Raw genomic sequence first — 22,526 nt, 5'->3', positions numbered from 1 at the left:
CTTTTACCATTAAGCTACATCCCCAGTCAGACAGTGATTTTTTTTTTTTTTCTTGATCCCATTATTTTGCTGAGGAGGTGCTCTTCCCATCTCAGAAATTTCTCACCAGGTGTGACTATCTAGTTCAGGGAAACTTCAACTTCTCCCAGCACTGGTAGTACAGATAACTAACAAATGGAGTATGTAAATATGGGAGTCTTTCTAGGGTCCCAGGGCCGTGCCCTACTTCTCCCCCAAATTAACTCATATTACCTCACTCCCAGTAAAGAGATTATTTCCCAGTCTTCACAACAGCCTCATATGACACTGGTATATCCACTTCAGATGAGGAAACTGAGGTCACAGAGGTTAACTGACTTGTCTAAGGCCACAAAATTTTACAGGTGAAGAGTTGATTCTTTTGTTTTTGAAGAGAGAGTCTTGTTATGTTGCCCAGAATGATCTCAAACTCCTGTATTCAAGCAATCCTCCTACCTCACCCTTCCAAGTAGCTGGGTTTATAGGTATATGATACTCTACTATGTTTAGAGTTGAATTCTTGTCACCAGTCAATCTCCCCTTGGTACTAAGGATTTAACCCAGTGTCACTTTACCACTGAGCTACATCTCTAGCCTCTTTTTCATTACTTACTTTGAGACAGGGTCTCACTAAATTGCCAAGGCTGGCCTCAAATTTGTAATCTTCCTGTCTCAGCCTCCCAAGTAGATGGGACTAAAGGTCAAGTGTGCTTTAATGGCATTTTCCATGTTTTCATAAAGAAATGTGCAGAATCTACTTCCAGGATATTTTCAGAATTAATATACTAGGAAAAAAGCTAGTTACGTGTCCACAACTGTGGACAGCTGAGACCGGCACAGAATCATCTCATTTTTTCAACCACATTTCCTCTATGTAGGAAAATGACAGACCAAACAATGTTTCTGCAAAACATGACTTCTTCTGTTATTAAGGAGGGACGAGCTCCCTGGTGAACAGCTAGACAGGAAGAACTGCAGTGACAATTAGTAATGTTGAGACGAGAATAGCTAGGCTTAAGCCATTTTCCCAAGCATATCCCAAAACTGTAACAAATATAATGTCACTAATCTTTCGTTCTCATTGTAATGCTGCAGGGTAGTTTCCATTTTCAGATAAGATATACACAGTACATAGTGGCACAATGATGCAGGCTGTAATTCCAGCTACTTGGGAGGCTGAAGCAGAGGGAGTGAAAGGTTTTTTGGTTTTTTAATTTCCCTTGGTACTGGGGATTGAACCCAAGGGCATTTTACCACTGAGCTATATCACAAGCCCTTTTGATTTTTTGAGATAGCCATCTCTCGAAGTTACTGAAGTTGGCCTTGAAGTTGAGATCCTCTTGCCTCAGCCTCCTGAATAATGGGATTACACACATACAACACTGAACCTGGCAAGGATTAAAAGTTTGACACCAGCTCAGGTAATTCAGTGAGAACTTGTTTAAAGATAAGATAAAAAAGGCTGGGAATGTAGCTAGGCAAATACGAGGCCTTGAGTTCAGAGCCCAGTAAATTAACACACACATGTACACACAAATACAAATATAAATCAGACTAAATTTTATTCATTTTGATGCTGCTATATAGTAGGTTGGGACTTGAACAATCTCAATCCAAACTCCCTTTGTTACCTTACTGCTCTATTATGCTGCCTTCCATCATTTGGTAGGCAAATGTTACAAATGGGAGATAGGAAAAACTGGTATCACGACTCTGCTGAGGACATAACCAGAATTTCACATAATCTACGTAGCATATTTGGCCAAAAATGTTTATTTGGATTTTAATAATGACGATATAACCAGGCAGGTAAAGATTACAGAACATTCTATAACGTAACTGGCCTAGCCTTTTTGTTTTGTTTTTGGTACTAGGGAATGAGTCCAGGGAGCTCTATCACTGAGCCATGTCCCCAGCCCTTATTTTTCATTTTCAGACAGGATCTTGCTAAGTTGCTGAGGCTGATCTTGAACTTGTGATCTTTCTGCCTCAGCATTCCAAATCATTCGGATTATAGCTATATGCTACCATGTACCACCTAAACTGAACTTTTTAAAGCATAAAGACTATGGTTATGTAAGAAGAAAAAGTTCTTGTTCTTAGATACATGCTGAAGTATTCAGGGGTAAAATGCCATGCCTTAACTTACTTTCAAATGATCGTGAGGAAAAAAATGTGTCTGTGTACTAGGTATAAACAAATGGTGGCAAACCATTTATCAGTTCCATTGTTTTTCCTTTTTACAGTACTGGATATCGAACTCAGGGCTGTGCTCATGCTACCACAGAGCCACATATCTAGCCCTCAAGTTATTCAAAGTAAAGCACAGGAGTTATTCAAAGTAAAGCACAGAGTCCAGCTTGATGGCCCACATCTGTAATCCCAGAAATTTGGAAGACTAAGGCAAAAAGATTGCAAACTTAAGGCCAACCTGAGCAATTTAGCAATGCTACAACCAACCATCTCGAGTTGGGTTTGGTGGCCCACGCTTGTAATTCCAGCCACTCCAGAGGCTGAGACAAGAGGATCGAAAGTTCAAAGCCAGCCTCAGTTAACAGTGAGGTGCTGAACAACTCATTGAGGCTGTCTCTAAATAAAATACAAAATAGGGCTGGGGATGTGGCTCACTGGTTGGGTGCCTCTGAGTTCAATCCCCAATAAAACAAACAAACAAACCCTTAAAGCACCAAGAAAGAAAAAGCTAGAGACCCTGTTTTGTTGAAGAAGAAACCCTGCCCATCCAAGTAAAGCTGTTGGAAGAATTCTGTATTTACTGTCTACTTTCTTTGGTGGAGCCAGAATCCATTAAGCTAAAAGATAAATGAATTTCTCCAGCAATTTGACTAACGGGGTTGTCACAGAAGAGACAAAGACACCCAATGGGATAAAGAAATTTATCCATAGATTGTACTTGTTACTTTTGTCTCTTAGTAATAGGCCTTAGATTTACAAGTCTGCTCACTTTGAAAATTATTTCTATTATTTTAGATTAAGGATTAGCAAATACTTTTTTGGGGGTGTGGGTTCGGTACTAGGGATTGAATCCATGGTCTATCTATACACTAGGCCAAGGGCTCTACTACTGTGCTACGTTGCCAGCCCACCAAGGATTGGCAAACTTTTTCTGTAACTGGCCAAGGGCCAAACAGTAAATACTTTTTATTTTGTGAATCATGCCGTCTCCTCCCAACTCTTCAGCTCTGTCAATGGAATGTAAATGCAGCCATAAATAATGCACAAAAATGTGAATTCAATTAATACCACTGAACAATGGATAGTAAATTTTGTGCTATCTATATTTTACAACTTTAAAAAAGAGCAAAAAAGTAGCTAAGACAATATACAAAAGGTGAGTGTGGCTATGTCCCAATAAAATCTTGTTTATGAACACTGAATCTGAATTTCATATAATTTTCACTTAACATGATATTGGTTTTTCAATCATTTAAAAACAAAAAATAATTCTTAGCTTGCAAGCAGTACAAAAACAGGTAGTGGGCTAGATAGATTTGTCCCATGGGCCATAGTTTGCCTCCAAGACATAAAGAAAATAATGTGAGCAAGTTAAAAAGTATGACTTATTTTTGAAGTCTAACATGTAGCCACCACAACTTTTCAGAAATTTAAAAGTCAGCATTGACAAAAAATACATCACGACATCCATCTATTTCTAGTAGAGCAGAAGACTCAGGCAAAACAAAATACAGAAATCTCAACTGAACTTGATATAAAGGAAACAGTAACCCACCACGTTCCATTTATCATATCTGTCCAGCTATACACTAAATCTTCAGCTGGTAAAAGAAACATCAATGCTTTCTTCAACCTTTACAATCTTTCAAACCATTTTCATTACCTAAGCTCACTCCTTCACCTCCTATAACTTGGCTTCAACCTCCCCCAATTTAAGTGAAGAAAAACTATCATTTGTTGACCATCATATGCTCTTTAACTTCAGTTGGTTTTTCATTTGTTTTGTGATGTTGGAGATTAACCCTCATACATGCTACTCTAGATCTCCAACCCTATTTTTAAAATTATACATAGAGACAAGATCTCACTAAATTGCCCAGGCTAGCCTCAAACTTGTTGATCCTCCTGCCCAAGCCTGCTGAGTCGCTGGGATTATAGGCATGCACCTGGAAATTAATGTCATGAAATTCTAACAAAAACTACTTTTAAAAATCCTCCATTTGGGGGCTGGGGTTATGGCTCAGCATGCTTGCCTGGCATGTGTGCAGCATTGGGTTCGAGTCTCAGCACCACATATAAATAAAATAAATAAATAAAGGTCAATCAACAAATGTTTAAAAAAAAAATTAAAAAAAAAAATCCTCCATTTGGGGCTGGGGTTGTGGCTCAGCAGTAGAGCGCTTGTCTCACACACGCAGGGCCCTGGGTTCGATCCTTAGCACTACGTAAAAAATAAATGAGTGAAATAAAGGTATTGTGAATAAATTTTTTTTTTTTAAAAATCCTCCATTCAGGCTGTGGTAGAGTACTTGCCTAACACGTGTGAGACACTGGATTTGATCCTTGGCACCACATGAAAATAAATAAATAATTTACATCTACAACTAAAAATACTTAAAAAAAAAAATTCCTCCATTCAAGCCAGGTGTGGTGATACACACCTGTAATCCAAGTGACTTGGGAGATTGAGGCAGGAAGATCACAAGTTCAAAGCCAGTCTCAGCAATTTAGCCAGACTCTAAGCAACTTAGTGAGATCCTGTCTCAAAATTAAAAAAAAATAAAAACGGCTGGGAACGTGGCTTGGCGGTAAAACGTCCGAGTTCAATCCCTTGTAGCAAAAAAAAAAAAAAAAAAAAAAATCCTCTATTCAGAAAAGCTGGGTATGGTAGGGAATGCCTGTACAGTCCCAGCACCTCTAGAAGCTGAGACGAGAAGACTGTTTGAGACCATTCTGAGCAACATAGTGAGACCCTTTCACAAAGAAAATCCCCTCTACTATGGCATATTATGCCCATTAAAAAGTACAAGACACACACTTATCAATATAGAAAACTATCTATTTAATCTTGACCTAGCAAAGAGGAAAAGAACAGAGTTGTGAAACAGCCTGCAAAAACACATAAGTGCCAGGAGCAGTGGTGCACACCTGTAATCCTAGTGGCTTGAGAGTGTGAGTCAGGAAGATTACAAGTTCAAAGCCAACCTCAGCAACTTAACGAGGCCCTAAGCAACTTAGTGAGAACCTGTCTATAAATAAATAAAAAAAGGCATTCTGTGCATCTATAACTACAAAAAAATTAAACAAAAAGGCAGCAGGCTGGGGATGTGGCTCAATGGTTAAGTACCCCTGGGTTCAATCCCTGGTGTGTATGTATGTGTGTTTGTGTCTCAATATTACTAGATATCTTTGTATAGTAATAGATATCTTTGTGTGTGTATCTATCTATCTATCTATCTATCTATGCCAGGCATGGTGACACACGTGTAATCTCAGTAACTTGGGAGGCTAAGGCATGAGGATCCCAAGATCAAGGCCAGCCTGAGAACTTAATGAGATTCTCAAAATACAAAGGGTTGTGGATGTAGCTCAGTGATAGAGAGTGCCCTGGATTTAACCCCCAGTACTCCGAGGAAAAAAAAGTTAACAGTGCTTCTTTATTATAGTTATACCATTACAAAAAAAAAAAAAACACATACTTTTGAGATATTCTAAAATATTTGCCTACAGATCAAAGGAGATGTGAGATTTAATTTTAAGTATTTGGAGCTGGGTGAGGGTGAAGGCTATAGGTGAAAAAAAGAATGGCTAGGACTGTTATCTGCTGAAGTACAGTAATGGAGTCCATGGGGATTTTTACTACTATATCAATGTCAATGTTTGAAATTTTCTTTTTCTTTTACAATATCTTTATTTTATTTTTATGTGGTGCTGAGGATCGAACCCAGTGCCTCACACATGGTAGGCGAGCCCTCTACCTCTGAGCTACAACCCCAGCCCTCAATGTTTGAAATTTTCTATAATAAAAAAAGTTGGCAGGGCTGGGGATGTGGCTCAAGTGGTAGCGCGCTGGCCTGGCATGCGCGAGGCACTGGGTTCGATCCTCAGCACTACAAAAAAATAAAGATATTGTGTCCACCTAAAACAAAAAAATAAATATTTTTTTAAAAAAAGGTGGGCTGGGGTTGTAGCTCAGTGGTAGAGTGCTTGCCTAGCATATCTGAGGCACTGGGTTCAATCCTTAGCATCATATAAAAATAAATAAATAAAGGTGCTGTGTCCATAAACTTAAAAAAAAAAAAAGTTATTCTCTTCTTTCTACATGTCAGCCTTCAATTTATTTCATACCTGCCTACAAATGGTTTTCATTGGAAATATTACCCTTTTTTGTTTCAAACTTTAAGTTTTTCTCACTAGTCTCTTTTTAGAACCTGAGGCCTTCCTGCCCAGTGATGCCTGAAATTTAATAGGTCCAGAATAAAATATAGCAACTTCTCCACCCTGAACCAAGATCCTCTTTTTATTGACTCTTCCTATAATGGCATCTTCACTCAAACATGCAAAAAAGGCCTTTTCAAAGTTCCCGTTTCCCCTTATTGAATTAGTGATCAACTATACCTCATTATGTGATTCTTGAAATTCAAACTTTTTCATTTCTACTGCTACCATCCTAATTCAAAATCCTCATTAAGGGACTATACAACTAACTTTCTTCCCTATCCAGTTTTTCCCACTTTTAGTTCTGTCTTTCCTATTCATTGCTCTGCATTCAGTGTCTTGGCATATGTTTGGTATGTGGAAGGCATTCAACAAACGTTTATAGCATGAAGACCACCATAACACTATTTCACCTTTGTAAAGTACTTGTGAACCTATGTGCCCTCCCATGACCATGAGAATAGACCATTAATTGATTTTGCATTCCTCCTGTCACCTATTAAGAGCCCAGAAGACTGACAAGGTCCCTCTTAGCTAGTTATGGTAAATCCTTTATATTTTGGTTACTAAAGCAAATTTAAATGTGATTACTTATACACATATAGAAACTATTAAAAAACAACAAACAAACAAACAAAAACTCACTCCAATGGTACAAAGGCCAAACATCACACAATAATTAAAATTATTTTTTTGGATCAAGAATTAATACTCTAGGGCTGGGGTTGTGGCTCAGAGGTAAAGCGCTTGCCTAGCATGCGTGAGGCACTAAGTTCAATACTCAGCACCACATAAATATAAAATAAAGATATGTGTCCACCTATAACTAAAAAATAAACATAAAAAAAAAAGAATTAACACTCTAGGGCTGGGTTTGCAGCTCAGAGGAAGAACACTTGCCTAGAATGTGTGAGGCACTGGGCTCGATTCTCAGCACCATATATAAATAAATAAAACAAAGGTCTATTGACAATAAACAAACAAACAAACACCACTCTTTCCCCAACCTAGGCTTCAACTTTAAAGTCATCTCCTGTGGGGCGCAATGGTGCACACATGGAATCCCAGCAGCTCGGGAGGCTGAGACAAGAGGATCCTGAGTTCAAAGCCAGCTGCAGGAACAGCAAGGCCCTAAGCAACTCAATGAGACCCTGTTTCTAAGTAAAATACAAAATAAGGCTGCTGATGTGGCTCAGTGGTCGAGTGCCCCTGAGTTCTCAACCACTGAGCCACATCCCCAGTAAAAAAACAAAAAAAGTCATTTCCTCAGAAGTCACCTATTCCCTCATGTAGGCCCCCATAGCATTTCATGTTGTTTCTCAATGCAAACAATAGAATAATACCTAATTTCAGTTCAAACTCATTTCCCTTTTATTAGTCCAAGTTACCATCACATGGTTTGGTACTCAATAAAGGAAAACTTGTTCAAATAAGGTAATATGTTATCATCAGCATTTCCAGGTAACTGTTTACAATCAAGTAGCAATACGAATAAATCCTTGGGAAGACCATCTGTAAGAGAAAACACAAAGAGTTAGCAATGGAAAAAATTAAGAAAAGATAGAAATCTTATTTAAAATAACCTTTAGAACTATAGCCTGGCAAACTACTCTCTGTAGCCTTTTTTTTTGGTACCAGGAATTGAACTCGGAGGGCACTCAACCACCGAGCCACATCCCCAGCCCTACTTTGTATTTTATGTAGAGACAGGGTCTCACTGCGTTGCTTAGCACCTCACTATTGCTGAGGATGGCTCTGAACTCTTGATCCTCCTGTCTCAGCCTCCCAAGACACTGGGATTACAGGCGTGTATCACTGCACCTGGCTTTCTGTAGCCTTTTCTGCTCGATCTTAATCTTGTCCCAGTCACGTCACAAGAGCTTGCTTTATGGCATTTTCATAATTTATATCATATGTAAACTGAATAGTCTTCTTTTTCAGTTAGAAAAGAATATGACAGTTGCACTTAAAAAAATAAATAAACCAAACTTTTTTTTTTTTTGCAGTACTAGGAATTGAACCTAGGAGTTTGTTATCACACAGCTATATCTCCAGCCCTTTTTCATTTTGAGACAGGGTGTCACTAAATTGCTGAGGCTGGCCCCAAATTTGTGATACTCCTGCTTTAGCCTCCCAAACTGGGAGGATCACAGGCATAGCTACACTCCCAGCCTTTAAAAATTTTTTTTGTATTATGGATTTAACCCAGGAGCACCTAACCACTAAGCTGGTCCTGAAGTTGCAATCCTCTTGCCTTGGCCTTCCAAGGTACTGGGATTACAGGTGATAACCGTGCCCAGCCAACATAAGCTCTTTAAATAACTTTGGATCCACTCATTTTGAAATTTTAATGACACATTTTAGTGCCACTTTTTAAAAATAAATGTCTTCTTACTTTTAGGGGAAAAAAATCCTCTATTTGAGCCTCATTATTTACATTTGAGAAACAGGAGTCTGGCCTTGGTAAATGCCCAGTACCAAAGTATCTGCACAACATGCATGGCTTAGTGAGTAAGAGCAATGGCCTCTAGGCCAGACTGCCTAGGTTCACACCACTAACTGTATGACCATGGCCAAGGTGCCTCAGTTTCCTCTTCAGTAAAATGGGAATAATTATACCAATAGTAACTACCTCGCAGGATTATTACAGTAATTAAATGGATTTAAAAAGAGAGAATGTACAGCACACTGTCTGGAACAGTAAAAGCTATTTACACCATATGTGTTTGTTAAATAAAATAAAAACAAAGCCAGATGCAGTGACACATGCCTGTAATCCCAGCAGCTAGGGAGGCTGAGGCAGGAGGATCACAGGTCCAAGGCTAACCTCAGCAACTTAGTGATACCTGGTCTCAAAATAAATAAAAAGGGTTGATGATATAACTCAGTGGTAAATTACCCCTGGGATAAATCCCTAGTAACCCCCAAAATTTAAAAAATTAAACAAGTTACTGCTTATAAATTTTCTGTTTTAACAAAGGATTTTCTGTACCCTGTTCACTGCTTAGACAATCTTGTGACTGTTTTGATTGCTCTGTCTTTCCAGAGAATGAGGTTACCAAATAAATTTTATTACTAAATAGTAGGTATTTAATTATTAAATCTATGGGGCCCACCAAAACGGAAGTGTCATTAAGTCTGCTACTGAAAAATTAAGGGCACACAAAGGGCTCTAACTCTTTGTGAAACTGGTCATTTTTTAGAGGAAAAATTAAAAACACAAAGGAAACAGGGCAAAATAATATCTGAAAATTTAGGTGTGGCACATGGACTTGCTGTTATGATGTTATTCTTTTTTTTTTTTTTTTGGTGGCGGGGGATGGGGTATACTGGGGATTGAACTCAGGGTCACTCAACCATTGAGCCACATCCCCAGCCCTACTTTTTTTTTTTTAATTTTTTTAATATTTATTTTTTTAGTTCTCAGCAGACATAACATCTTTGTTTGTATGTGGTGCTGAGGATCGAACCCAGGCCGCACGCACGCCAGGCGAGCGCGCTACCGCTTGAGCCACATCCCCAGCCCCTCCAGCCCAACTTTGTATTTTATGTAGAGACAGGGTCTTACTGAGTTGCTTAGCACTCCACTTTTTTGCTGAGGCTGGCTTTGAATTTGTGATCAGGATTACTGCTGGGATTACAGGCATGTCCACCGTGCCTAGCTATCTGTTATTCTTTGTGCTTGAAACAGTTTACATAGATACTTAAGTGAAGGAGGCTTTTGCTTGACTTTACACCACTTAGAGAATAATAACTATAAAAAATAACTTCAGTTCCTTAAATTTATCATCATTGTGATACTCTCTAAATCTATATGTTAGTGGATACTACCTGAAGCAAGAATAAGTGCTTTGAGAGCCCTGAATGACATTCACTTGCCCCTCCCTGGTTTATTCTCCTGCCTTGGTCACTGGTGTGCCGCTTACCCATGGGGATTTACACTTTGTCAAGGCCCAGTTCCTCTGGAGTGGAGATTCCCAGTTCATTTAAAGTTGGTCTAAGTTCCTGGATGACATAGGGGTAGATTTCCTTATGAGGTCCTGCTTTGTCCTGGTGGTAGAGAATATTGACATTTAACTGTCTGAAAACAAAAGCTGTCTTTATTAACAAAATTAAGTTGAAAAGCTTTTATAATATATGCAGCCTAGTGGCATAGTTAAACACAGATCATCAACTTTTACAGCAACACATTTGTCAATGAAGAGGACAACTTACACAAGTACTGTTCGAAGTAGCTTTTATTTATTAATTTTTTCCTAGCACTGGAGATGAAACCCAAGGACTCACACATTTGAGGCAAGCACTCTACTCCTGAGCTACAACCTCTACACCTTGAGGTAGTTTTTTTTTGGTTGTTTTGTTTTGGTACCATGGATTCAATCCAGAGGCACTTTACCACTGAGCCACAGCCCTAATCCTTGTTTTTTTTTTTTTGTTTTGTTGTTGTTGTTTTGTTTTGTTTTAGTTGTAGATGGGCATATTTTTTATTTTTACATGGTTCCGGGGATCGAACCCAGTGCCTCACGCGTGCTAGGCAAGTGCCGTACCACTAAGCCACAACCCCGGCCCCCAAATTCTTTTTATTCTTTATTTTGAGAAGGGATCTTGCTAAGTTGCTTAGGGCCTAAGTTGCTGAGACTGGTTTTGAACTTACAATCCTCCTGCCTCAGCCTCCTGAGTAGCTGGAATTAGAGGTATGTGCCACTGCATCTGGCTTGAGGTAGGTTTTAAAGATATTTTGAGAATAACAAAGATAATAAGACTAAATCCAGAAAACAAACAAACAAATAAAAAAAAAAAACCCAAACATTTTAAAGCCTGGAATTACTGGGAAAGAATGTGGTGAGGCCAGTCTCAGCAACTTAGTCAGGCCCTAAGCAACTTATCAAGACCTTGTCTTAAAATAAAAAATAAAAAGGGCTGTGAATGTGATTCAGTGGTTAAGGGCCCCTGGATTCTTAAAAAAAAAAAAAAATGGTGATGACAATTTTTGTAAGATAATTAAACATGCCCAGCAGGCAATAGGAAAAATTAAGTTAACACAGGAAAAAAGTTTTTTAATTTGCATCCAATTTGAGACTCTAACTGAATTAACTACCAGTGCTAAACGGATTGATAGCCTACAGAACCCTTAATTATCTTACCCATTATAGATAAAGTATGTCACTTTTCCCCTTACAGACTTTGAATTTCTTTCTTACAGGCCATAATATTTTTTCATGGAAAGCTGTACACAAAGAATATATATGTCCAGGGCCAGAGAATTTTGACAAATATATAATTATGCTTATATTGCCACAAAGTTTCTCAGGAGCAAATATTAAAGAGTCAAATGAACTAAGAAAATGCCAAACTGCCTTTGGCAAATTCTAAGTCTCCTTAATTGTATATATATATTTTTTAATTAAAATTCTGGTTTGTGGGCTGGGGCTGTATAGTTCAGTGGTAGAGCACTTGTCTAGCACATGTGAGGCACCAAGTTTGATCCTCAGCACCACATAAAAATAAATAAAAGGCACTCTGTCCATCTACAACTACAAAAAAATTTTTTAAAAATTCTGATTTGAAACACAGTATTTGGAGCTGGGGTTGTGGCTCAATGGTACAGCACTCGCCTAGCATGTACGAGGCCCTAAGCTCGATCCTCAGCACCATATAACAATAAATGAATAAAATAAAGATATTGTGTCCAACTACAATTAAAAAATAAGTTTTTAAAATAAATAAATAGAACAGTATTTGTTCTTTACAAACAAACAAACAAACAAACAAACAAACAAAAAACCCAGAAACAATAACCAATGGGAAGGGGGGATTAGCATATATGCTGCTACATTTTCATATATGAGTTCTCTTTTTTTAAAAATAAAATAAAATGAAATCAAACCACAAACACTGTTTTATAACTTTCTCCAGTTAATACCATGAATGTGTTTCATGTCAAACACATTTCTAAAATATTAATAGTAGTAATAACCTATTCTGGCAATCTCACCTCAAGAAACCATTAGCAACGTTTATTTTCATACTACAAGTAGCAAAAAGATTTATTTATTTATATATCTTTAGTTTTTTAGGCAGACACATTATTTTGTTTTTATGTGGTGCTGAGGATCCAGTGCCTCATGCATGCTAGGCGAGCATTCTACCACTGAGCAACAACCCCAGCCCCCTATCATGCAGTTTTTAAAGCCTTGAGTAATTTTTTTTTTTTTTTAATGATGCTGGGGATTAGAACCCAGGGCCTTCTGCATGCAAGGCAAACACTCTACCAACTGAGCTATTTCCCCAACTCCTTGGATAAATTTTAACTACAAAGTACATTCCCACTGTTTTGGATAGTTCAACAAATTAGAAAACATAATATTAATACCTGATCAACAGCTCACCCACTTCTAGAACAATATTAACAATGCTATTTCACTGACCTTAACAACCTCTAGGATACGAACAGCACTAGCAAAATCATTTAACCGCCTGCATGCTCGCAAAGCAGCATCAATGATTTTGGGTTCTGGAACCAGATCATAGCCAACAAGAGTGTTCATTCCTGTCAAATTAAAAAGAGGGCCATGTCAAACTGGAATACCCTCACTTAGACTAATATTTAGTATCTATATCCTTGTTGAATCATGACATATGATTATTTTTGGTACCAGGAATTAAACTTGAGCCCTCACCAAAAGCCACATCTTCTGCCATTCCCCACTACCACCCACCCATTTCTGGGACAGGATCTCACTGAGTTGACCAAACTGGATTTAAATTTGTGGTCCTCCTGCCTTTGCCTTCTAAGTAGCTGGGATTAAAGGCATGAGCCACTGCACCTGGCTAAAACCTGAGTTTTCTTACATGTAAACACTGTTTTCATTGTAATTATCATTTTCTCTTGAAACAAGAGGGTTATTTTCAACTCAGATCTTTAACAATATAGATTATTTTTGATGCTTTGAAACAGATTCTATTGGAAAAACAATCTGGACTGAGTTAAAATTATAGTATACTTACAATTAGTGACTAGTTATCATTAATGCTACTTATTTATCATTAAATACAAAACTGCAGCTTAAAAAAAAAAAAAGTTTTAAGTCCTATTCAGACTAGATTCTTATTCAGGGCAAAACCATTCATGACAAGAATTACAAAAAACTCAAACTATTACCCCAAAGGGCAAGAGAACCAATAACTGCTTAAGTAAATTATCTAAAAAGTACAAAATTGTTAACTACACTCAGCTAGTGCTATCTTTATAACAGTGGCTTTCAATTAGGGGTGATTTTATCACTCAGGAGACATTAGGCAGTATCTGGAGATATTTCTGGTTTTCACAACTGCAGGTGTATATGTAAATAATGGGTAGGTCAAGGATGGTGCTAAAACACTCTGTAGTACAAAGGACAGCCCCCTACAATAAAGAATTATCTAACTCAAATGTCCATAGTGCCTGCTTTTAAACTCTACTTTACACGAAATACCACAGAAGCTATAAACTTTCCTAACTGCAAATTGCACGACTGTAACCAGTTTATATGATGCATGTTTTCAAAAATAGCTACTTTCAACAAAGTAGTGGAAAAAGTCTGTATCTGCATACCAAAATAGACAAATATGTCTATGTCCCAATTACCTTTACGCAATTCCCAGGCATCTATATCTGGTTTATTGAAGTATGTCACCCAGCGAGCATCAAACTCCTCGTCTGTCTCATGGGACCCATGGGAATAGCAGCGAACTGATGGGATTGCTACAATGGAGAAAGAGCAATGAGTTTAATGTACAAAAACAGTATTTGACATATTTTGTCTAATGCATTGAGGGTTTATTGTTTTTTTTTTTGGTACGGGGATTGAATTCAAGGGTGCTTAACCACTGAGCCACATCCCCAGCCCTTTTTTATTTTTTATTTAGAGACAGGGTCTCACTAAGGTGCTTAGGCCCTGGGCTGTTGCCTAGGCTGGCTTTGAACCTGGGATCCTCTTGCCTCAGGCTCCAAAGCCTCTGGGATTACAGGAGTGCACCTCCACGCCTGGCTAATGCATTGAGTTTTGAATTAACTATATATTGTGGTTAAAAAAAAAAAAATCCAACAGGTCAAATGAAATAAATCTTGTGTATTGATATAAAAAGGTATCTTAAAAATTAAGCAAAGGGGGGCTGGGGTTGTAGCTCAATGGTAGAGTGCTTGCTTGGCACATTTGAGGCACTGGGTTCAAACTTCAGCACCACATAAAAATAAACAAATAAAATAAAGGTACAGAATCCATCTATATCTAAAAAAATAAAATAAAATAAATTAAGCGAAGAAAAGCAAGTAGAACAAAAAGTATTTTATGAGTACATTTATGCTTCCTGCCTCTAATGTGTAATGCTAGCTTGAAATTGTTACCTGGGTGTGGTGGCAAATGCCTATAATCTCAGAAGCTGCCTGAGGCAGGAGGACTACAAGTTCAAAGCCTACCTCAGCAATTTAGCAAGGCCCTAAGCAACTTAGCAAGACCCTGTCTCTTAATAAAATATAAAAAGTGCTGGGGATATAGTGATTAAGCACCCCTGAGTTCAATCCCAGGTACCAAGAAAGAAAGAAAGAAATCGTTAACGATAGTTGGGAGAGGAAAACTTTCTTCAGTGTCTCCCAAGTAGCTGGGATTATAGGAGTGTGCCACAGCACCGGGCAAAACTTTCTATATATATCTCCATACTGTTTGAATTTTTACCATGAACGGTATTAATTTCTAATGAAAAAGAATTTTGGGTCAGGATACCAGTGGCTCACAATTATACTCCCAGCTATGGAAGAGGCTCAGCCAAAAGGATTAAAACTTCAAGACTAGCCCAGGCAACAAAGCAAGATTCCGTCTCAAAATAAAATAAAAAGGACTGAGAATGTCCAACCTGGGAAACAGGTTAAAACTCTGTCTCAAAAAAATAAAAAAGTAAACAAGGCACAGTGGTGCACATTTGTGATCCCACCAACTCAGAAGGCAGGAGGATCACAAGTTCAAGGCCAGCCTCAGCAACTTAGGGAGATTCTGTCTCAAAATTTAAAATTTAAAGGGTTGGGAACATAGCTTATTGGTAAAGCATGCCTGGGTTCAATCCCAAGCACCAAATAAATAAATAAATACATAAATAAGAGAAAGTCCACGCTAGTTCTGAAGTGAATCTACAATGTATACTTACATTGGTTTACCTTTTTAAAAAATCTATGTGCCAGGTGCAATGGCACACACCTGTACTCAGCTATTTGGAAAAATGATCAAATTTGAGGTAAGCTTGGCCAACTCAACAAAACTGGTCTCAAATAAAAAATAATGGGGCTGGGGTTGTGGCTCAGTGGTAGAGCGCTTGCCTAGCACGTGTGAGGCCCTGGGTTTGATCAGCAGCACCTCATAAAAATAAACAAACAAAACAAAGGTACTGTGTACAGCTAAAAAATAAATAAATAAATAAAAATAAAAATAAAAAGTGTTGGGACGTAACTCAGTGGCAGAGTCTCCCTGGGTTCAATTCTCAGCACTGCAAAAAAATTAAATTAAAAATAAAAAGAATTTGCATGCTACATTTTTTGAAAACTAAAGTTAAAACAATAAAACCTAAAATTATCCTTGAATGCTTAAAAGTGCAAATATAAAGAATGATACAAAAAAAAGATACAACTGCCTTGGAAGACTAGGCAATTTCTTATCAAATTAAACACACAGCTACCATATAACACAGTAAACCACTCTTAAGTATTTACTCATGAAAAATGAAAGTATATGGACTTCCTTCCCAGAGTTAAGTATTAAACTTAACTTTCCTTTTACCCAGAAAAATAAAATGTTTCATAGTAACCAATTCCTTTCCTTTATTGCTAGGCATGAATTTGACTAGGTGAGTCCTAGCTTTGTTTTTCTAACTCTGAAACAGATGAGCAGCAAAACCATAAATTCAAGTAAAGGAAAGCATGACCCTGAATGATTCAATCACCTCTTTTCACGTAGTCAAATTACAAACTAGTTATACGCAAAAAGAAAAAAAAACCTTTCATAAAACATTTGTTTGGAATAATACAAGCATGTACTGCGACTATACATCTCTTCCAGGAAGGCAAAAACTGACTTCTCCCACTTGGTTTAAACTGTTACTTGGGGTGGGGGAACTATTACCGCAGGGGGAGAGTGGGTTCATAGTGGAGTACAATGAGCAATGGAGTCCACCCTCTTGCCCATGCATGGTAACAGTTCTGCTCCATAACAAAATTATGTTTCTAACTCCAGTAGAACAGATCTATTTTGTTAGCTATAGACATGTCCCCTACATATGTAACATTTTTTTAGGGAAATTATATAGGCATCCCACCACAACAATACTTAAGTACAACATTTCCACCTAGTTTTGAGGCTTGAAAGGCAAAATATTAGAAAACAACTATTCAATTCTTTGATATAACCTGAAAAGGGGAAGCAACTATGAAAAATGAGAACACTGTCACCCCACCACCACTGGGAATTGAAACCAGGGGCACTCTACCACTGAGCTTTACCATCAGCCTTTTTTATTTTCCATTTTGAGACAGGGTCTCACTAAATTGGTGAGGCTGAACTTGAACTTGCCACTCTTCTGCTTCAGTATCCTAAGTAGGTTACAGGTGTAATCAGGCCACTATGCCTGACCAAAAATGGGAACATTTTAAAAAAGCTTTTATGAGGGCTGGGGTTGTAGCTCAGCTGGTAGAGCATTTGCCTAGCATACGAGAGGCACTGGGTTCAATCCTTAGTACCACATAAAAATAAATAATAAAATAAAGTTATTGTGTCTGTATACAATTTTTAAAAATATTAAAAACAAAGAAAAGAAAAAAAAAAAAAGCTCTTAGGAACATTGCTTCAGTTATGTGCTCTATTTAAAAAACCACCACCCTCACCACACAGTTGGCTTTCTGTTTAATAACTAATCAGCTCAGACAAAGCTGAGGGAATGGTCATTTTGGTGGTAGTAATTCTAGGAATTAAGGATGGCAACATATAATGTGGAGGGAACAATAACAAGTTCAAGAGCAAGTTTTTTTGGGGGGAGGGAGCTGAACATGGACAGACACAATGCCTTTATTTTATTTATTTATTTTTTATGGGGTACTAAGGAAACCAGCAAGCGCTCTTCCACTGAGCTACATTCCCAGCCCAACAGCAAGGTTTTGATGATGTTGACAAAGCAAGGTTGAAGACCAGGCATGGATCTTGAGAGCCTCAAGTTGAGAACCTGGAAATGTGGGAGCGGTACAAAAAAGCAGTTGGAAAGTGTTGTTTAAATTCAGCCCAATTCTGACCCTTCTGAGCCTTCTGCAGCTCTCAGGAAAAGGATACAGGAGTCAGGATTTTAAGAGTTGACTACAGAATTTAACCATTATTTAAAACATTAAATCACCTAATTTTGCAATTATTGGGAAACAATTAGGTTTCAAACTGGAATCTTCTTCATGGACCAGATTTAAGCTGTTACCTAAGGCTTCTCAGGCCAACCCCTCAAAATTTCTCTTTCAAACATACTCTCATTTGACCTTGGATAGCCTCAATTAAAAAACTTACTTCTAAAAAATAAATAAGGGCTGGGGTTATGGCTCAGTAGTAGCGCACTTGCCTGGCATGCGTTGAGGCACTGGGTTCGAGTCTCAGCACCACATATAAATAAATAAAATACATAAATAAAGATCAATCAACAAATATTTTAATAAAATAAAAAATAAATACAAAAGAAACTTACTTCTTTTTGACTTTCACTTGAGTTAGACCTCTACAGTTTCATACTGATAACAAATCTCAACCTACTATATGCAAAAATAAAATTCACTATTATAAAGCTACAATTCATGCACTGCATAGCAATGTTTCAGTGAATGATTTTAAGCTTCAAAATGGACTACACCATACATATAATATAGGTGTGTAGTAGGCCATACTATCTAGGTTTGAATAAATATGCTCTATGATAGTCTCACAAAATTGCCTAAGGCTGAGGCATTTCAGACCTTATTTAATCCTTAAACAAGGCATGACTGTATTAAATATTTGTGTCAGGCAAGGTGACAAGTTATTTAAGGTGACAAGTTATTTAAATGAGTTAAATCTCATTTAAATACCAAAAATTATCCTGATTTTAGAAAGGAAGCAACTGAGGCTTAAAGTTAATGAACATGTCCAAGGTCACAGATAAAAAGTAGCCAACACCACTTGTACTGATACTGCCTCCTTGTGGCTAATATTTAGGTATATGGGACAAACACCTAAAATAAAGCCCTTGGTTTAGGAATTCATTATACTCAGGAGGATGAACAGAATATCTGAGAGACAAACCACAAAGAAGAAATCTCCTTAGGCTACAGTTTGCCAAAAACCTGTGCCATTTCCCAAAGAAATTTGTTTCAAGAAATTTTTTTGAAGAGGTCAAGAGAAACCTCCTGAAGCGTTATTTACATGAAAAAAAAATTAAAATAATATTTGCTACTTTAACAATTAAATAAGGAAAAAAAAAAACATGAAACATCACCATGGGTCAAACCTAACAACTATGGCTAAGAAACAAAATATTTCCCCCATTACTGAAGGAGTCAGTTTCTAGAGGTAGGTCTCAGTTTCCTCTTTTGTATGTGATTATCTCCATGGTATCTCTTTTTAAAAAAATTTTTGTACTCAGATAAACAGAATGCCTTTATTTATTTTTACCAGATGCTAAGGATTGAACAGTGCCCTGCCACTAAGCTACAGCCCCAGCCCTCCATGGTCTCTTAAGTGAACTCCAGCCTTATCATTCTATGAAACTTTACAAAAAAAAATCTAAACTGAATGAAACCAAAAATATTCTTTAGATTCTGAAGTGTCTAGTTAAAATATCTTAAGTTACCAAGAAAACGTTTTTAATTTTGAATTTCAAAGTTTTTATGTTTAAATATGCATGCATAGGGCACAAATTTCATAATATAGTATATACCACCACCAGGAGCCAAGATTCAAGTGTAGTTACTATAATTAAAAGTACAGTGCTGGGGCTGGGATTGTGGCTCAGCGGTAGAGCGCTCACCTAGTGCGGGTGCGACCCAGGTTCGATCCTCAGCACCACATAAAAATAAAGGCATTGTGTCCATCTACACCTAAGAAATAAATATTAAAAAAAAAATAGGTTTAAAAAAAATGTATAGTGCTGAGCGAGCACAGTAGCACGTGCCTGTATGTAATTCCAGTGACGCTGAGGCAGGAGGATCGCCAAATTCGAGGTCAATCTCAGCAATTTAGCGAGACCCTATCTCAAAATCAAAAATAGAAAGGACTAGGGATGTAGCTCAGTGGTAGAGTGCCCTTGGGTTCAATGCCAATTAGGAAAAAAAAAAAAGACACAAAATCTTCCATAACACACATAAGGGAAAGGAAAAATAAGAGACAAGAATTAACAATACATTTTATGCTCCAACAACCAGACTTCTAAACGGAAAGGGGGATAAAAGGCTACAAAGGGTTCCCATGTTTGCAAAACTCAGTACTCCTGGGTCTGTGTTACTCAATTCTCGAAACAGTAATGTGTGTGTGTGTGTGTGTGTGTGTATACACACATATATACATATATATTTGTAACACGTATCAGTTTCTCAGGCTGTCTTTCAGACTACAGTCACACACAAGGAGCTATTTTAAATGTGAAGGAATTAGAACGTGGCTCAACAGTACCTAAACATGACTGTGTGCGCAGTGAAGGTGACACACAAAACGCTAGCAGTGATCCGCCTGATTAAGGAAAAAACTATACAGTGTTCTAAGAGACGCTGGGGGCCGCCGGCGCACCCCGACCCCTGCCCTAGTGGCGCGCCCAGAGGTTCAATGTCACCTTCGTCAAGGCGCTGCAGGCCGGCAACGGCCACTCCCGGTCAGGTGGCCGCGGGGTCGGCGTCGGGACACAGTCACCGCCTGGGTAGTGAAGTGGAATGCTGCGTCCCTGCAGGACGCCCCCAGCAGGTCCACACCTGACCCATCACGGTGCCGGCGCCAGGAAGTTGCACTGAGGGAGGCCCCAGGAGCTCATCCTCAAGTCCACCATAACTCAAGGTAGAACCGAGAGCGGTTTGCGGTCATAGGGCTCGCCCGCCAGTCCGCAGGACAGAGGCTAGGCCGCCGGGAGAGCCTGCCCTCAAGTGGCGGCGGGGGCCCAGGTCACCGCAAGGACACGCGGGCGAGGCCAGTGACAGGAGCGGGCCTTACCGGCGGCGGGACTGGGAGCCGAGGCAGGGTGCAGGAGGCCTCGGGGGCCGGCTCTGGCGGCTGCTGCTGCCACGGCGCAGCGGCGGAGAGCAGCGGCCAGCATGACGGCGACGGCTGTGCGCGGAGTGAGGCTGGAGAAAAGCCGGGTGTGAGCTCGCGGGCCGCTCGAGAGATCGCGGGGGCCGGACTCACGCACCGACGCACGGTGGGCGGAGCGCGCAGTTCCGCCCCCTGCGACGCTCGCGCCTCAGGGAGTGGAACAGACGCAGCTACCGGTGGGGTACGGCAGCTCGCTGAGGACAAATGTTATCGGCGCCGCGCCCTGGCTCATTCCTAGTCTGGTGATTTGGAAGGTGATGGTGAAATGATAACGGAAAACAGGCGAGGAGCAAGCAATAGGCAGTGTAAGGGATTCGAGTCGGAGGAGACTCTAATCACCTCAAACGAGGAATGAGCAAAAACAACGACATATTATAATAAAAATAGCCGACTGCGGAGGCAGGAGGATGGGAAGTTCAAGGCCAGTTTCAGCAATTTAACGAGGCCCTAAGCAATTTAGCGAGAGAGATCCTGTCTGAAAATGTATATAAAGAGGGCTGGGGATATGGTTTAGTGGTAAAGCGCCTGTGTATTTAATTCCCAGTACCTAATAAAATAATAATGCCAGGCGAGCACGCTACCGCTTGAGCCACATCCTCAGCCCTGTTTTCCGTTTTGAAACAGGGTCTTACAAAGTTAAGGAGGCCTCGAATTTACAGTCCTCCTGCCTCAACCTTCTGAGAAGCTGGTTTTATGGGCATGAACCACCGCGCCCAACTGTATGGTGAAAGACCCCAGCCCAATAACTTTAGGCCCAGTAATAAATCACCAGGGCTTGCTTCCGCACCTGCACAGATGTCAGATGTATTTTTCAGAAAATCAGTTAAGTGTAACCGATTAAGAAAGGACAGGATGGTTGGGAAAGGAGCCGGCACGGTTGGGCAAACGGGATCATACAATAAAAAACCATACAATGAATAACAAATGGTTTTTATGTGGTTTTTCCAGGAACCTATAGTGAAAAACAAGTTTACCCTTTAAGTGACCTATATGCTGGATTCAAAAGAGCCAATGAGATACCTGTTACTGTGCTAGGAGGGAAACTGACCACTGTACCCTATAAAAGATCAGTACCCCAAAGCCCGGTGTGCCAGTTCACCGAAGCTCCGGCTGAGGTTTCGCTGAGCACCCGCAGGCGCCTGTGTATCAATAAATCGCCTCTTGCTTTTGCAGCCAGTGCCTCGTGCGTCTTTCTTGGACAGGGAATCGGCGGGTCTTTCAATGGGACCTTACTAATAACTATTCTTATATCATAAATCAGCAAGCATTAATTGAGCCTGTTTAGCATACATGTGCTCAAGTCCTTGGGTTCGATCTAGCACTTTGTGGTGGAGAGTAGGGTATGTCCAAATATTTCATTTCACAGATAAACAAGACTCAGAAATTAAAGTTTCTAGCTGGCTGCCAAGGCTCTTCACAGTTCTGAGGAATCATCTGGATTTTTTTAAAAAAGAATTTAACCTTTATTTTATGTGGTGCTGAGCATCAAACCCTGAGCCTCATCCGTAGTAGGCAAGCACTCTACCACTAAGCTACAACCCCAGCCGTCATCTGGATGTTATGGCCAAACACCCACCTCTGGAAGGGGTTGACCAAATTCTAGAGCTCTTGCATCCAATTTGCCTTCAATAGATACATCCTAAGTCCCCGGGCAGTGGAGACACTTTTTCTAGATCTGAATATCCATCAGTCATATTCACTTAATTTCTCTCTCTTTTACTTTTTTCTTTTTTAAAACAGAACATTTATTGGGTGGCTAATCATTTAAACAAA

At 39.2% G+C, this 22,526-nt stretch overlaps 1 protein-coding gene across 1 annotated transcript; it reads right to left on the bottom strand.

Annotated features, from left to right (window-relative positions):
* Positions 1-7,776: 7,776 nt before the first annotated feature.
* Positions 7,777-20,848, bottom strand: LOC124081704 (cytochrome c oxidase subunit 5A, mitochondrial). Its single transcript, XM_046427997.2, has 5 exons — positions 20,655-20,848; positions 14,057-14,173; positions 12,858-12,979; positions 10,356-10,479; positions 7,777-7,941 (listed from the first exon to the last, which is right to left on the bottom strand). The coding sequence occupies exons 1-4, from the start codon at positions 20,755-20,757 to the stop codon at positions 10,366-10,368; spliced, it is 456 nt and encodes a 151-aa protein (XP_046283953.1). The 5' UTR covers positions 20,758-20,848; the 3' UTR covers positions 7,777-7,941; positions 10,356-10,365.
* Between the last annotated feature and the right edge of the window lie 1,678 nt (positions 20,849-22,526).

This window comes from Marmota monax, unplaced genomic scaffold (assembly GCF_021218885.2).
Source record: "Marmota monax isolate L192 unplaced genomic scaffold, Marmota_monax_Labrador192_F-V1.1 WCK01_AAM20220418_F8-fsc00111, whole genome shotgun sequence".
Taxonomy (NCBI): domain Eukaryota; kingdom Metazoa; phylum Chordata; class Mammalia; order Rodentia; family Sciuridae; genus Marmota; species Marmota monax.
Note: the sequence above shows the minus strand (reverse complement) of the source record. Positions and strands in the feature narration are given on the sequence as shown.